We start from the raw sequence: 16,697 nt of genomic DNA, 5'->3' as shown, positions 1-16,697 counted from the left end.
AAGCGAACCGGTAGAGGCCAAAGATCAGCGAACCAGCCTTCCACCAGGCACGGCGAGGATGCCAGGTGGGCCTACTCCAGCCACACTACGTGGCGGGCGTGTGCCACATGTACCCTGAGCTACTTCCCTGCCAGCCGCACTAGCCGGCCTGGAGTGCTTCCCGTTAAAATTCTTTCTGTCCTTCAAGGCCTGTGCCGTCCTGTGCCCCGAACCCCGCAGGACAGCCCCTGGGGCAGCCCAGCCTGTCTGTCCTGGGTGTTCTGGTTTCTGGGTCTTGTCCTCTGAGCTGTCTGCATGTGGCTGTCCCAGAGCTGGCCCCATGGCCCCACAGAAGAGGTGGGAGCCTGACGACAGGTGGTGGTCAGGGCAGGCCCTGGAGGCACGGAGGTGGCCGGGGGCACCAGTCACCCAACATCCTGGATGCCCCTGGGCGGGCTGTCTAGCTTTTTAGGGACAGAGGGCCAGCCTCCTCCTGAGCAGAGGCCTGATGGCTGGACCCAAGGCCCTGGGGGTGCCGGCTTGCCCAGCCAACCTGGAGTCCTGCCTGGCCAAGGAGGCCCTTCCAGGAGCTCCCTCTGCCCTTGGACAAGACCCCTCCTGCTGGATGGGACCTCACGGATGGGGCAGGGACTCTTCTGCCACACCCAGCAGGAGCGGATCCCCGTACGGAGTGCGAAGGGCACACCAAGCTGAGGGGACCTCCTTGGCAAAGGCCGGTGGTGGGTCGGCTCATTTGCATGCAGGGGCCACCGCTGTGAGAGCCGCCACCGCGAGCGGATTTGAGCAGAAGCTCGTTTTCCTTCTGTTTCTGTCTCTCTCAAGGTCAGAGCGGGAGCAGGGACAGGAACAAAGGCATGTGCCCGGAGCAGAGGATGGGGAGGGGAGGGCTGGGCCCCTGCGAGGCCTTGCCCCCGGGCAAAGTGGGGGTGGGAGCACAAAGCAGCTGCCTGGCCACAGCCCGCTGTGGGCACCCAAGAGGTCTTGTCCCCTCCCAGAGCCGGGGGCATCCCAGCCTCCAGCCTAGGCAGGAGCTCAGCTGGGGTCAGGGGTCATTCTGGAGCAAGCTTCCTCTGAAGCCAAGAGCCAGACATCAGGCCCAGTCTGGGTACAGGGATGAGTCTTGGGTTCAGGCCTCAAAGATCTACCAGGCCCAGGGAGGGTCTTGTCCCAGCCAGGCCCCGACCTGGCCCCTAGCCTGTGCTCAGCACTCCTGCCCAGCACCCATGGCTCCCTGACCCCAGCACCCATTACCCCTGCCACTGGTCCCGCAGGACAAATCCCCAAGACTGGAGATCAATGTCCGGCACGCCCTCGGCCTTCAAAGGCCACAGAGCCGTGGAGACAGCTAAAAATACGTGGGGAGAAACTCATCACAGAACAAATGGAACCAAATCCGCCGCCTGCTCTGGCAGTTTTCAGACACCGCGGGCCGGCCAGGTGAGGGTTGGCGGGAAGGGGTGGCGATGAGCATGGGGCCTCGGCTGCTGGGGACTCCACTGCCTCTGGTCAGAGCGGGACCAGCCCGCTCTGCACTTGGGGTGAGGGGTAAAGGAGAACCCCCCAGGCTGTCGGTTTTCGTCAAATGAAATAAAAGCCTCTTCTTTTGTCTTGCTGATAAAAATTCCCATCCTCATGTCTGGCTCAGCCCAATTCCTGCAGCTGCCAAGGCCACGGTCGCACTGAACGGGCCCCTCGTCCCTGCTGGTCCCCTCCCTGCCCTCCTCCTCCCCTCCCACCTTCCTTTCCAGCCTCCCAGCACCAAGGCTGGACAGACCCCAGCCTTCCACTGCGACCACCTGCCAGTCCGGGGCTAGACGTCCTGGGATGGACATGTTCAGGATCTGCAGCGCCCCACACAGGTGCCCCCCGCTCCTGTGCCTACAAGGCAGGCGGAGTGTGGCCGGAGTGACCAGCAGCAGTGTGGTTTCACAGTTCACTTTTAATGTAAACGGGCACAGCCACACATGGCTACTATATTGGGCAGTGTGGCTCTGGGTACACCTGGACAGCCACACCTGCCTGGGACCAGGATGTCATGGAGGGGGGTGGCAGCTCAGAAGCCTGAAGAAGGAAGATTAGGTGCTGAGCCCCCACGGAGGGCAGGGTCCCAGGAACCCCAAGAAGGCACAGCCGCCCTGCCTGCTGACTGCCGGTGTGCGGGATGCAGCCCTGTTGGGTCCACCCACAACGCGCCCGATCCCCACCCGCTGCCGCCCCTTTAATGAGCCCGAGGCGTCCAGCCTCACCAGCTTCCATCCATCCCCATTCCTGAGATGCAGAAGCCACAGAGTGGTCAGCTAGGAGCCCGAGACCCCAACCTGCGCAGAGCTGAGGGAACAGCTTTGCTAGGGGGGCAGCTGGCACCCAGAAGGGGTTGCAGTGGACGGGGCCTCGAGGGTCCAGGCCGGACCTTGGGCACCGCGTCTGCGCATCCGCTGGGCCCCGCCGCAGGTGACCCCAAGCGCGTGCAGGCCTGTGCGTGTGTCCTGTACCACGTGAGGGGGAGGGAGGCGCCAAGAGCCTCTCGCGTGCTCACATCGTGTGCACACGCACACGCGGGCCACCGAGCCTCAGGGACGCGGGCCTTTCATCTTGCGCTGACAGGCCCCTCTCCCGGCTTTTAGCCGCGAGAACTTCCTGCTAATAGTGCATTAACCTTGGCGGGGCTGCCAATTACTCGACACTAACGCGGGGGGGGGGGGGGGGGGGGGTGCGGTGGGGCTGATGGGCGTTGACAGGCGCTGGGGCCTGGACGCATAGGGCGCCCCTCCCCGCCTGGCGGGGGTGAGCAGGAGGCAGCCGGGCTGAGGGCGGGCAGTGTGTTCCCAGCTCCGGATGGCAAACACGCGGGGTCTCTCCTGACCTCATTAGAGTAATTAATGTGCCTTTTGAAGCTCGAGAAACTGCTCAGAGCTGTCGGAGAGGGGCGCAGATCATAGGGCGGGGGGCGGCACGGTGTCTGCGCGCCTGTTAAAAGCATGTCCCAGTGGGTCAGACACGGAGGGAGAGACGGGGAGCAGAGAGAGACAGGCGGAAACGTAAGGAGACCTAGGGACAGGCTGCGCAGATGGAGACGCGAGCAGGGAGGCGGCTGAGACATGCCTGGGGAGAGAAGGGCGGGCAGGTGTGGAAAGGAAGCCACAGGGCCCGAGAGGCAGGGGTTGCGAACACCTCGAGGCCTCCCAAAGACTCTGGCCTCACCTCCTCGACCTTGGAGGGTCTGCAAAGAATGGTGCAGGGGGAACTGGGTACAGTCAGGGAGGACTCCCTGGAAGGGGTGGCTGGGCACTGGAGGGGGGAAAGGGAAGTGCGAGTGGAGCTTGGAAGGCAGACAGCAAGGAAGCAAGCTGGGGACCAGCTCGCCATGGCAGAGATGGCACCCCTGCACCCGGCAATGGGCCGGAACCTAGGCTCAGCCCTAGCAAGGCGGGTCAGCGGGCTGTGGACAGGCCCAGGGCGGTGATGGGTCCTAAGACCCACCCCACAGTGGACATGGAGACAAGGTGAGGCTCCGAAGGAGGCAAAAAAAAAAAAAAAATGAGGCCCCAGAGGGACCTATCTCCCCAACCTGTACAGTTGTTTGGGGAGCCCAAGCCACACCTGGGCCCAGCAGGGTAGAGACCAGGCAGCGCAAGGCTGCCACCTGGTGGCAGCTCCTTCTAATGACATGGCCGTGGTGACTGGCCAGTGACCTAGGGGAGCCTAAGGCTGCAGGCCACCCACCAGCCCCTCCCCTCCGACTCTCCAAGATCAGATTTACAGGGGGCAGGGGTGACAAAGCTGGACCCTCCCATATACAGTGGGTCTAGGGAAGACGAGGCCCACAGGAGAACCCACGCAGCCCCTCACTCGGAACGAGAGGTGCCCGGATGGGCCCAGTTCAGCAACGATCCCACAGGAGGCCGATGGGGGAGAGGCAGCAAGGGTGCTGGGAGTGTGAGTGGGGTGAGGTGAGGGTCCCAGAGGGCATGGTCCTCGAAGCGTCCCAGGCTGAACACAGCACAGAAGAGGGACCCCGGCGGATCCACCTCCTCCCTGTCCACGCTGTGGGACTCCCCCAGACCCTCTGCACAGCTGATGGCAAGGCCAAAGGAGGCCAGCGTGGACACGGACGGCGGACACCCGCTCTGTGAGCCGGGATGCCAGGTCTGGCCCAGTGTGGAGCAGGGTGCCAGTCAAAGAGCCACTGCTGCCTTTATTGTCCCCCACCCAGCAGGAAGGTGCTCCCAAACAGGTCCCTCGGCTCACTCGCTCGCCAGGCCTCACCTCAGGGCTGTTGTGTCCCCATGGGGCGGGGTCAGCAGAACAAGTCATAGCCTGACCAGGAGGCCTCAGAGCCCTGGGTGGGGCCGCCAGGGTCCCTCTGGTTTGCACCTAACATCGTGGGTGGTCCTGTCCAGGTGGAAGGCCAAGGCTGCTTCAGGACGGCTGGGCAGTCCCCGCACGAGCTCTCAGGCCAGCTGCCGAATCGGGGGTGTCCCGGCCCTGGGAGTGGGCCCCCCGTCTCTGTCCTTCCCTCAGGGCGGCTGGAAACACCACCTCCCCAACCTGAGCATCTGGAAGATGAGGGGCAGGGGTGAGAGATGTGGAGCTGTGCCTGAGGGCTCACCCTCCATGTGACCAGGAGCTTCTCACCTGTCCAGCCCCTGCCCCCAGGGCCACAGGGGTTCCCCTCCCCCAGCCTGCTTGGCTCTGCCTGTGCAGCCGGGACAAGGGGGTCTCCCAGACAGAGGCGGCAGGAGACCAGGGAAGCTATCGCAGCATCTCAATGTCTCCCTGGGGGGCCCAGGAAATCAGAACTGTCCCCTGGTTCGGCCTCCATACCTGCACCCCAACAAGCTGGGGCTGGGACAGACATCACTCCCTGCTCAGACCCAGGCTAGGCTCTGTGCCAGCAACCCCTGCATCCTCAGTCCAGCCCTCTTCCCAGTCCCCCCCTCCCCACACGATGCTCATCCTGGGGCCAGGAGACCACACCCACCCCCTTCCACAACACCCGCAGTGTGGACCCCGGTCTTCAGGGCCGGGCCCAGAGCTCTGATTCAAGCTCTGCGGCCCTTTCTGGTCTTAAAAAAGTGGGAAACGGAGGCTCGCGGGGGGCGTGTCTTGCCCAAGACCGCACAGCCTTCAACTGGGCTGTGGTTACTTGGATGACTCCAAGCACGCAGCCTTCACGCCTCTCCAACTCTGCCCGCACGCCCACCCACCCAGAGCCAGGGCGATGGGGGCAGGGCTGCGCTACCATCTCAGGTTCCTCGTCTCAAAGACGGTCTCTTCGTCACTGTTCAGAGAGGCCATCTCGGTGGAGTCGTCGGTGTTGGCCAGGAGGCCATACCTTCTCCGCTGGGGCTTCTTCAACCTGGAAGCAGTCCCGGGTGCCATCAGTGGCCGTCTCTGGCCACCTCTGGGGGGAGTGACACCCCATCCCATTTCCCCGCATGATCCTTCCCTCGTTTCTGGTTTCGGCTTCCTCTGCCCCACCCCTGAAGCCTTGCTGTGGAGACTTCTCATATAATTGCGTGACATGTGCCTCTTTAACCGTTAGTGATTATTAGCTGCTCTTATACGGAAAACGAGAGGTGGACGCCTCCCTTGGCGGGCCCCTGGGCCAGGACCTCTGGAGGGGGGCGCTGTCCGTTTCACTCCACTGACGAGCTAATTAAGTCTCATGGGTGAGGGGTTGTCAGAGGCACCGAACTGAGGGCTGCCTCAGGCCGAAAGCCACGCTCCTGACTGCCCATAGAGAAAGAAGGGGGACCTTCTGCGGCGGATGCGAAGAAGGTCAAGCGCTCGGAACAAGAGCGCTGCTCTCAAAGGAGTGTCAGTGGGGCGCGGACAGGCCCCTAATTCAAAGCGTCTGGACATGGTCACCTCTGTGTGACAAAAGTCCTCCGGAGATCAGCCCCGGACAGGGAGAGAAAAGCGGAAGCTGTGGGCCTGAACCAGAGCCAAGCAAGGTGGGTGGGCCGCGGGGAAAGATGAAGAGTCCTCAGTCCTGACAGTATTGGCAGGGGTCGCAGGCCCAGTTTGGATTGGTGGGTGTCGCTTGGCAGAGGGGATGCAGACAGGGACATAAAGCCGGCGCACCCTCCCGCCCCCCAAAAGTACACTGCAGCGTCGATTGCTACTTCTGCTAAAGCGACATCCGCACCGCCGCGTCACGAAGCACCAGGACATCACGTGACAGCCGGCCCCCGCCCACGCACCCAAACCACGTGACGACGCCACGGAAAGGCCCACGCCCGCTCCGGAAGAGCGGGGATCTCGCACCCCAGTACGTGCGGAGTGAGGCGCGCGCTGATTGGCCGCACCAGAGCGGCGGCGGCGTGCGCCTGACGCACCTGAAAGCCCGGATGAGGAAGTAGATAGCCACCAGGCCACAGAAGCCCGTGAGCACGTAGAAGGAGCGTATTAGCGGAGAGCCCGGCGAGCCCGGCGGCCCCGGATGCGTGCTGTTGTGCAGCGCGTCCGGCTTGCTTCCGTTCGTCACGGCCTGCAGTGACGACAGCGTGGTCTCCACGCGGCGCGGCGACGGAGGCGTGGGCTCCTCAGCCCCACAGAGCGGCGCTAACAGCAGCAGCAGCGCCGGCAGGAGCAAGAGCAGCAGCGGCAGCACGCGCGGCCCCATGGCCTGGCGGAAGCGGCGACTGCGCCCCGCCCCCGGGAGCCCCCGTCACTCACTGGTGCGGGGGCGGTGCTGGCCAATAGCGCGGGGGGGCGGAGCCGAGCACCAGACGCCCCGCCCCCTGGCCGCTTACCTCGCTTAACCCCGGACGTTTTCCACAGTACTCCGCGCGCCACCGACTGCGCGCGCACCCCGGATCGGCTCGCGTCCTGTGGCGGCCCTGCTCCCTCCCGCCCCCCGCACAGACCGCCACAGCCACGCCGAGGTCCCTGTTCCGGGGGACAGGTCAAGAGCTGGGTGCCTGGAGAGCGGAGTGTGGGCAGCAGGGGAAGTGACGTCTCGCCAGTACCCTAGGACCACTCCCCAGAAACCAGGTTCCCAAAGCGCGTGGTGGAAGGCGGTCAAAGACCAGAGCAGGAGGCAAGGCCAAGGCCTGCTCAGCACAGGGCCCCCTTGGGGCTTCCATCCTACGGGGGCAGCCTTGGGAACTCAGCTATTCTGGTCCCCAGCTAGGCTCACCCTAGGGGGCCTGGTGGGACCACCGGGGTGGCCCTTGCTGCAGGCTGAGCCCTCCCAGAGGAGGCCCATGTGCCCTAGCCTGGGAATCCCGCTGGGCCACACCCAGGAGGTGAGGGGGTGGAAGGGCACCTTGGCCACCCTGACCACACACTACATCAACTACTTCCATCCTCCCCGCCCTGGCAGCAGTTGGGCTGACAAGCCAAGGGTTCAACTGTCTGTACCCCATGACCGGAGCAGGAGCAGGAGCAGGAGCAGGAGTCGAACCAGCTCAGAAAGTAAGCTGGGCCCTGTGTGCAGCACAGATGAAAAGTGTTCAGGGGCACCGTGCCCAAGACCTTTGCCAGGACCCTGGAAGATCTGAGTGCCCCCTTCAGATGAGGAGCCCCAGGGAGCACCTCCACCTCCTCAGACCCCAAGACGACGAAGTGACCGACTGGTCTGGTTCCGGTCCAGCTTGTTCCCTGAGGGACTCACACCAGCACCCACCCCTTCCCACGCAGCTTCCACCTGAGGCTCAGGGACCCACCCTCCTCCGCTGCCGCGCCCCAAACCAGACTCAAGATTTCTGGGTGGACACACGCCCTTTATTCAAATCTGACTTCCACGTCCTGTCACGCTGCCGCAGGTGAGTACTGGCCACATGCGAGCTGTCAACACACCCATCTTCCTGGAGCAACTTGAAGGCCCACACCCCAACCGCGCCAACGAAGCACCTGCTGGAAAAATGAAGGATGGGGGCGAGCTGGCTCCAGCAAGCGACCACGCCCATGCTCCCTGTGGAAAATGACACCAGAGAACCCACCAAAGGACTTCCCGTCCCCCACACAGAAAAGCACTTACAGGTGACCAGCTGTGAGGGCAGGGCGCTGCGCCTCTGGCTCCTGCTCCCAGGTGAAGTCCCTCTTGGGACGGTGAGCCCAGGTCTTTGCCGCTCTCAGGCCGCCCTTCTGAATCACACTGGTCTCCCTTCAACCTGCCAAAGCAAAGGAGCGTTACCCCCCCGGGTCCTGGACGTGCTCACAACTGCCCCCCCACCTCCCCTGAAACCATCCACAGCGCCTAGGAGGGTGTCAAGCTAGTCAGCGGGGCCATTCCGACAGAAGGCCCCATCACGAGCCAGCGTGCCCAGGGCAGGCCTGCGCCTTTCAGGTGGGCCAGGCCACGTTCCATCCCTAAGCAGAGCCAGCGACCCACTTGGGATGGAGCTGCTTAGAGACTGGTGTGGGCTCTGGGAAAAAACTCATGGCGGCAACAGACATCAGAGCGCTACGGTTAGGAGCATGACTTAAGGAGGTCTGGAAAAAGACGGTCAATTGACGAACAAAAAATCCAAAAGGCAAGATGTTCGGTGGTCTCCAATCCCGCTTACGGATCGAACCTACTTGCGAAGCGTGACTGCCCGGGCCGCTCACCTGGCCGCAGGCGGGGAAGTTACGGCCAGGGTCTGACTTTAGTTCTAGCTTGATTCAAAAAAGAAAAATGGAAAAGCAAAAACCAGTCAAGGGAACATTCCCCGGGCACGTTACTTTACTTTCAAACGAGCTCGACAAGAGGAGGGATGTGGACACGAGCGAAAGGAGTTACCTCGAATTACAGGGCTATTTCCACATATGAGCTAGCCAAGGGAGCAGCTTGCGTCTCAGAGGTTTCTGTTGGGCGCACAACACTTCTGTCCTCCGAGGGCTGCAGCTTCCACAGGCTAGCGGAGAACGCTCAGAACTTGTGAAGCAACAGCAAGGCTAAGCTAACGAGCCGTCGGTCTGCAGTCCCCCAGGGACACTGCCTGCGGTCCGCTCTCTGGCCTGCTCCTGGGCTAAGGCAGTTGGGTCAGCGTCAGGTGCCCGTATGTCCACTGTCTCTGCTGAGCTGCCCGCCCCGTCGAGCCCTCCGGCTGCCACTGCCAGAAGCCTCCCAGGGCTGCCCTGCGGTCTGGCCTGCCCACTCCCGTCACCCACCTGCTCGGCTAACGGGGACCAGTGGCGGTCGGCTGTCACGAGGGGCCCGCCAGTGTCAGTTTACTCTGCCTTCCTGGGTCTAGCTGTCCGTGGACCTCAGGCAGGACTCGCGGGCCTGCTCCGCAAGCTGCCCTCTCTGCTGCGGGCTGGGCGCCGCGTGCTCGCGGCGGGAGTGCGTTGTGCAATGAAAGGGAACTTGGCAGAGCGAGGTTCGTTTCAGACGGTCTTTTAATCGGCTTCGTAAAGCCAAAGAAAACTGCGTACAAGAATTCCTTAACCACTTCAAATACAACATCGATGGGATATGCACACGTCTTCCAGTAAAAAAGGACAATATAAATAAACATTTTCAAGAACCTCTCAGGGACGTCTGCAAGGCGACTGTGGGTCACACACAGCACGGATGGGCCGTACAGCCGGGCCCCTCTGCTGCTGCCCAGGGGCGGGGCCTACCGAGCTACACTCAGAAACAGTACGCGGAGCTGGAAAAAAGCCACAGCTTCGTCAGCTTCCGACACAGTGGACTCAGAGTCCGATCTCAGGGAGGACTGAATTGGGGCACCCACCCAACTTCACGGGGCCAACCCCAATAGAAAGGGAAATAAAAAAGGGAACACAACCACAAACAAAAACAAAACCCACACGACCCCGATGATTTTCTTAAAAAACTCATGGCTCATGGTAAAAAAGAAAAAAAAAAAAAAAAAAGTGAAATCTGAAGTGCTTTTCAAAACGTTTTTAAAACCCTTAAAAACGAACAGCGCTTCCTTAAAAAGAAAAGTCTAGTAATGAGGCCATCTGGGGGTCAGAAGCAGTCAGGCTGTGTTTGACAAGATCAGAACCGATAAGACTACAAAAGTGGGTACAAGGAGGTGTGTTCACTACACATTAACGATTCAGCGAAGCTCCCAAAATCTTTAAATATACAGCCATTGGAAGGACGATCTTGAGCAGGAAGGATTTTTACTCGTTGTGTGTAGCTGAGAACAAGAAGCAGGTACAGTGTAAAGGCACTGAAGCACGCGACAAGAGGCAGCATTCCACTCCCGGGTCCAGACCTGGAGGGCTCGGCCCTGCGGCCTCAGGAGCAACCAACCCCCCCCACAGCCGAGGGCGGCGGGGCCGGGCGGCCGCACATGCACTTATGCTGCCCGCTCGGCGGGCCCCTCGTCTCCCTTTCCTCCTTGGTCAGTCTGGCTTAGCTTTTGTTTTGTGGCAAAAACGGCTGCTGGCAGCGAGACCTCAGAAGACAGTCTCATCCCTCATGGGCAAGCACAGTGACAAGGTCTGAGTGTCGCTCACAGAGGGCTTGCTGAGCTCCCACCGCAGGCCCTCAGAGCGTGACTTACCGTAACTGTCATAGCTGTCTCTGTAGGACCCGCCCGAGCTCCGGTCGCCATAGCCACCACCCTGACTCCGGCTGTGGGAAGGACACATGTGGGTGTTGGAGCGCCCCTCGGTCTGCTCGCCCCTGCACGCCAGCGTCCAGACAGAAGCCTGCCGTGCTCAGCACGAGACCACACCCTCACCTGCTGTAGTAGTCTCTGGAGCCCCCATAGCCCCCACTCCTGGACTCGAACCGGCTTCCCCCGTAGCCTCGGTCCCCTCCTCCTACAAACAGGGACAGGAAGAACAAGTGGGTACCAGCTCCTGCCAACACCTCCCCCACCCTGACCCCAAGGGCCTCAGGCCCCAAGAGTGGCACTCACCCCTGGAGAACCCACGGCCCCGGCCTCGGCCCCCACGGAAGAAGCCCCGGCCCCCGGCAGAGCCACCTCGGTACCCACGGGATCGGTTGTCAGACGACTTGCCGGCCTGGTCAACTCGGATCTGTCGCCCGTCCACAGACTGGAGAAGGGAGATTGATTCAGGTCAGCCTCTTCACCTCCCACCCTCAGGAGCCCGAACCCCGTGCCTCTCACCTTCCCGTTCATAGCCATCATGGCGTCCTTAGCATCGTCGATGTTCTCGAAGGTGACAAACCCAAAGCCCCGTGACCGCTGAGTCTCCCTGTCTTTCACGACCACCACTGCAGGAGAAAAGATCTGCAGTTGACACCCAGCCTCCCCAGGAGAGGCCCTGCTCAGCCGTCGGCCCGGCGCCGGCCTCACCTTCGGAAATCTGTCCGTATTTGGAAAACACCTGCTCCAGCGACTGTTCGTTAGTGTCAAAACTGAGCCCTCCAACAAAAAGTTTGCCTTCATCTGATGCCATGGCAGCCTGTAACAAACATTGAAATCCTCAAGGAAACCCTCCAGGGGCTTCATCGCTCACCCCATCACAGTTTATACAAAGAGCTTGTGCTTAATAGGAACTCACTGGGAAATTTCCGTCACTTACTCATCCCAAGCCCACATCCAGAACTTAACTCAAAAATACTCAGAACTCGTTCATCGCCCTGGGCCCCTTTTTCCTGCTCAAGCCAGCCCGGCACCGGGGCTCCCTGAGGGAGGGACCACACCCCGGCTCTCTTCAGTGCAGCCCTGGCTCTGGACCTCAAATGTCGTCTTAGGGTACGTTTAGGGATGGACACTCAGAGGAAGTATGTCCTACTTCATAACCGGCCGAGTGCGCCTCGTCCCGCCCGCCTTTGCAAACGGAGGCCTAATACCTAACACAATCGCCCAGGCGCAGAGTAGCAAAATGGTCCTCTGTAGGATGGGTGGTAGGTTGGGCCTCCATAGGGAACAAGGGGGTGGGAGAGACAGTGGGGAGAGGCTCCGACGTGGAGATAAGGGGCGGGTGCTGACTTAAGAGCGACCCTTTTCCGGATTGGGCCCTCTGCCAAATGGCTCCGGAAACACAGGCCTGGAACCGCGCAACTCAACCAAACTTAGCACGACGGGAAGCAGAGTGGGACACGGGGGGGAGGGGGAGCGCGATGCCCTCCTGCAACTGCAACGGGAAACCGGGAAAGCCGGAGTCCCGAACGGGCCCCGCCACGTGGCTCCGCCCCAGGCCCGCCCTCGCCGCGCGCATGCGCTCTGCGCGCGGCCTGCGCCACTTCATCCGGGAACTCGGCGCTCCCGCCATTTCGCGGGGCACAGCCTCGCGCTCGCCGCCGCCATTTTGCGGTGGTGTCTCGCTCTCGGCGAGCCTAGGCTACCGAGGAGACGACCTGCGGCCGCGACTCGGCCCGGTCTCTCGCTGCCCCTCGCCGCCGGCGGGGCGGACTCTACCCCGGGCCCGCCCTGGGACCACCCCCGCCCAGGGGCGTGCCGCCGCTGCCCCGCCTCGTCTGTACGGTTACAGGCCGCCCGCCGCCCGGGCCCGTGGAGCCGGTGCCGCCAGGGCCCTCACCACTGTGTCGGGCAGGTCCCTCACGCAGGCGGAAAGACGGCGAAGCAGAACGACCAGAGTCTCCTAACGCGCGAGTGAGGGGGGCGCCGGGCGCCCGGCCTTATGTACATCGCCTCCGGGCTCCGCCCCCCGCGCCCGCCCCCCGCACAGCACTGGCCAATCCCAGACCCCAGAGGCCACGGCCGCGCCTCATATTCATGAGCTGGGGGGCCGGGCTTGTTTCGGCCCCGCCTCCTTCCGCGCGCCGGCTCGGGGCGCGATGATTGGCGGGGATGCGCACGGTCCGCAGTCCCCCACCCGCGAGCGGGGGGCGTGGCAGGCGCGCGTCGGGGCGGGGTTGACCCACTTCCGCGTGCCCGCCTCCAGGCCGCCGGCCGGGAACAAAGCGGGGCTCAGGCCTCTGATGCCGAGGGCCGGAGCCCCGGGCGTCGCCCCACCATTGACCTTTGCTGTGCTCCAGCAATCGCCGGCATATTGACCTCACCCAGGGTTCCGCAGCCACGAAGCCCAAGGTCTCGGATGCCCCAACTTCATCTGAACCCCAGCACCAGTCCTGATACACTTGCCCACATAACCCACACCCGAGCACTCCCAGGACCCTAAAGCTCCTGAAATCACGTGATCGGCTGCAAAGTCCACCAAACTCCAATACTGACACATGCCCATTTATGTGGACTCCAGTATCCACCACCCACTGTCCCAATTCCTCCTACTTCCCAACTTTCGGGCACCCCAACTTTACCCAACCCGCACCCACACCTAACTCCAACCTAACCCTGACTTCGCCTCGCCCCCACGCCCGCCCCCACCTGGCGGAACACTTGTGCATTGCAGCTCTAGGCCTCAGGCTGACCTCCACCTGGCCTCCCAAGCCCACCACTGGGCCCAGCCCTCGAGTACCCACTGCACCCCTGCATTCAGCTCAGCCCCAGCCTTCCTCCACCAGTCTCTAGCACCTCTGCCCCACCATACCCAGAACCCACTCACTACCCATGGGGGGCCGGCTCTGCTCCTCCCTTGCGTCATTTTCCTCTTTTAGAGGCGTCCCAAGACCTCTGCTATCAGGAGAAGCAGCTTTGTAGAGACCCTCAACCCCAAGGCTGTGCCTGGGGAGCCTCAAGGCCATTTTATGGGCGCTCCTCTTATAGGCAACACTTGCCCCCTGCCCAGGCCTCCCGAGGCCCTGGCCCCTTCCATTGGGGGAAGAAGCTAGTGCAGACTTCTGCTTGTCAGACCAAAGACCCATGTTACAGCCCCAGCCTAGAAAGGCTTCAGAAGGCAGACCTCCCGCAGAAATGTCGGGATTTCAGAGGCCCCCCCCCAACCTCACAGCCGGCTTTACTGCCCACTCCAGAGAAGTTCCAGCTCCACTCTTGATTCCTCAGGTGGATCTAACTGATGCAGCAGGAACCTGGGGATGGACCCTGATTCCCGTGCCAAGGTCGCTGAGACCCCCCCCTTTCCCAGGCGGCAGCTCATGATTCACCGCCGCCCCCTCTGCACCTCCCCCCCTAAACAACTCCCAGTCAGCAGCAGCCCGCTGCTGCGTCAGCCACTCACGCAGCGTGGTTATTAAAAGGAGCAGAGAAAGGCATCAGCACTTAGCTCCCCCTCCCGCTGGCAGCCCAAGGGGGGGGCCTGGGGCCCGGCTCCCCAGCCCAGGAGCAATTCCCGCCCACCCTTTCTGATCTGCTTTCCTAGTAAAGTCAGGTCGGAGGTTCCTTGCCCCATCCCAGGCCACGGGGTCCCTGCAGTCCCCGCGCCCCGATCGCTCTCCGCCCCGCCCCCACCGGTCTGTGGTTCCGAGTCCGCCTTCTCCTGGTTTTGTGAAGTGCCCTGTTCATTCATTCATTCATTCCGCCGGCACGCAGTTATTAAGCGTTTACTACGATCCCGTTGCTGGATACGGGCTCCATGTGTACCCACGACTGTCCTGGGTTCCCATGATGGTGTGGAGCCATACCTGTGGATATTTCGCCAGGTGTGCCTGCACCAGGCATTGCGTGGGTTCCGTGTACCTGTTTCGCAGGTGTGTAACCTGTCTCCATACTTGTTTCTGTGGTTACCTGCGTCTGCGTGTCCCTGTGACGCAGTGTGTAACGAGAATCGTGTGTCCCAGTGAGGATACTCTCAGGGGGATGGGACGGCCTCATTCTTGCCACAGCCGCTGCACCACGTTCTTCCCACGGACACGAGGGGGCGCTGCGGCCTCGCTGTCACTCTGGCCCCGGGCTCCGGGTCCCGCCAGCATACCCAGCGCCCCGCCGCGTGTCCCAGCGTGGGAGGGGGTCCCTGTCTCGCCCCGTGCCTCAACCCGAGCGCCAGAGGGGGCGGCAGACGGGGAGGAGGGGGCTCAAAATAGCCGCGGGCGGGGGCGAGGCTGCTATTCGCGGCCCAGACGCGGGGTGCTCGCCGCCTGCCCGGCGGGACGGGGATTAGGACCGGAGGGTCCGGTCGGTGCGTTAGCATATCGACCCTCTCCAAGGGGCCGCCGGCCTCCTGGCCCCCCGCAGCCATGACCCGACCCGCCCCACGCCAGCGTCGCCATGGAGACGGGGGTGCGGCGGCCTGGCTCCCGCACCGACCCCCGCCTTCACTCAGGGCCTGGCCGGCCAGACGCCGGTCCTCCCCCGACCTGGGCTAATGACCGGGCGCGAGGCGGTAATGACGGTCTGGGCCTGGGATGGGCGTGGACAAGATGAAAGACGCGTGTGGGGGGCACCCTCGGGCCCGCGTAATTACCGCCCCCTCCCGGCCTGTCGGGCGGGGCCCGGGCCCGTGCACCTGGCGGCCGGCGGGCGGGGGCGCGGAAGCGGGACGGTCCTGGCACAGACTGCAGCCTGCCCGCCTGGATCAAATCCGCGGGGCCCCGAGCCAGGGTGGGGGAAGTGGAGACTGGATGTGTGCGCGCGTTGCCAGGTGTGGTGCACATGTGTGCCTGTGGGCAGGGGACTCGTGGGCACAGAGTCGGAGAAACAAGGATTTCTGGGGACACATGCTTGTATGGACACGAGTGTGTATGGAACCCACGTGTGTGCAAACTGGCGTGGAGGTGTGTGCGTGTGCACGCATAGGCACACGCCTGCATGGCGCCGCACGTGAAGAACACGGGGCTTGCGTGTAGACCCCGAAGCGTGTGCATAGGGGATGTGGCTGTGGGAGCGGCCAGGGACAGGGCTGGGTGCGGGTGACTCATGCCATGAGGTGGGCACTGCAAGCTGTGCCTCAGCAGGGGTCAGGGCCTCCTGGGCAGAGAGCTCCAGGGCCAGGCGGGCCAGAGCGGAGGGGAAAGGGTTAAATGGCCAGCCCTCCTCTCGGCTCCCACCTGCAGGAGGAGGCGGGGGCTCCCGCGATCCCAGCAGGCCCCAGGTGGTTGCCAACTCTGAACACAGGAGACTCAGGCTGCCTGGGCCTGTTGCCATCTGGTCCCTGGCAGGGGTCTCCACGGGAAGGAGGATGCTCAGGGCAGGGGGCCCTGGCAGAGCTGCCAACTCTTCCGCCAGCCCAGGCCCCCAGCCCCGGAGTGCACAGGCCAGGCGGGGTAGAGGGCTTGCTGGTGAGCCCAGACCGGGCCAACTGCCTGTCCATGCGATGGGCTGCAGAGTAGGACCCGCGAGACACCTGTGCCTGGGCGGGACTGTGGGGGCCTCTTGGGTCACACGCGTGTTTGCTCTTTCCATATTTCACGATGCTCCAGAGACCCGGTGGCCTTTTCTACTGAGGGAAACTGAGGCACAGACGGGGTGGCAAATGCAGTGATGGGCAAGCACACACGCCAAGATCGTGCATTCATGCATACCACCTGTATCAGGAGGAGCTGGCCCCACCCGGGCCCTGTCCACTCACTTGACCTTGGCCCCCCCCCCACACACAGGCTGCCTGCAGGTACAAGCGAAGGCAGAAGAACCCCCGCCTGGGGCTTGGGGTATCTCCAAGGCAACACTGAAGTGGTATGAACAGTGCCCTCTCCCCCAGCAGCTGCAGGAACTCAGGAAAGAGCTGTGGGGTCAGCAGCCCACGCTCGTGTGCGCGCCCCTCTCTCCCAACGCAAGCAGAGACACGTGTGCCCAGGGAGCTCCCAGTTTTCTGCCGTTCTCTTCCTTCTATGTCGCAGGACAGGGAATTGTCTATTATGCTCCCTCCCCCGCTTCTCCACGTCCCCAACAGCGATGCGGTGAGGGCGCCCCCCCCTGCACCTGTCCCCTCTGGGATCCCGGGCTCCGGTGGGCATGCGTGGGTGGGCGCGTCTGTGGCTGAGCCCCGGAGCGTCTGGGGGAGGGTGCTGCTTGGGTGGG

General features: G+C 63.0%; 2 protein-coding genes across 4 annotated transcripts; both read right to left on the bottom strand.

The window, feature by feature from the left end:
* Positions 1–1,921: 1,921 nt before the first annotated feature.
* Positions 1,922–6,669, bottom strand: CUNH19orf24 (chromosome unknown C19orf24 homolog). Its single transcript, XM_011375191.2, has 3 exons — positions 6,342–6,669; positions 5,243–5,359; positions 1,922–4,556 (listed from the first exon to the last, which is right to left on the bottom strand). Coding segments are annotated over exons 1-3 (405 nt in total). The 5' UTR covers positions 6,629–6,669; the 3' UTR covers positions 1,922–4,555.
* A 1,040-nt stretch (positions 6,670–7,709) lies between these two features.
* On the bottom strand, positions 7,710–12,559 carry CIRBP (cold inducible RNA binding protein). 3 transcript variants are annotated; one of them, XR_896803.2, is made up of 8 exons: positions 12,403–12,559; positions 11,214–11,322; positions 11,025–11,131; positions 10,812–10,950; positions 10,632–10,713; positions 10,452–10,522; positions 7,988–8,120; positions 7,710–7,863 (listed from the first exon to the last, which is right to left on the bottom strand). XR_896803.2 is itself a non-coding variant. In XM_011375190.2 (7 exons), the coding sequence occupies exons 2-7, from the start codon at positions 11,314–11,316 to the stop codon at positions 10,066–10,068; spliced, it is 519 nt and encodes a 172-aa protein (XP_011373492.1). In that variant the 5' UTR covers positions 11,317–11,322; positions 12,403–12,559; the 3' UTR covers positions 9,309–10,065. The 3 variants fall into 3 exon arrangements, 2 of the variants coding, with proteins under 2 accessions (XP_011373492.1, XP_023376211.1); XM_011375190.2 differs by lacking the exons at positions 7,710–7,863; positions 7,988–8,120 and adding an exon at positions 9,309–10,082; XM_023520443.1 differs by lacking the exons at positions 7,710–7,863; positions 7,988–8,120 and adding an exon at positions 9,309–10,082 and having other exon boundaries at positions 10,890–10,950.
* Between the last annotated feature and the right edge of the window lie 4,138 nt (positions 12,560–16,697).

This window comes from Pteropus vampyrus, unplaced genomic scaffold, assembly GCF_000151845.1.
Source record: "Pteropus vampyrus isolate Shadow unplaced genomic scaffold, Pvam_2.0 Scaffold267, whole genome shotgun sequence".
Taxonomy (NCBI): Eukaryota; Metazoa; Chordata; class Mammalia; order Chiroptera; family Pteropodidae; genus Pteropus; species Pteropus vampyrus.
This window is presented reverse-complemented; position numbering and strand designations above follow the sequence as displayed.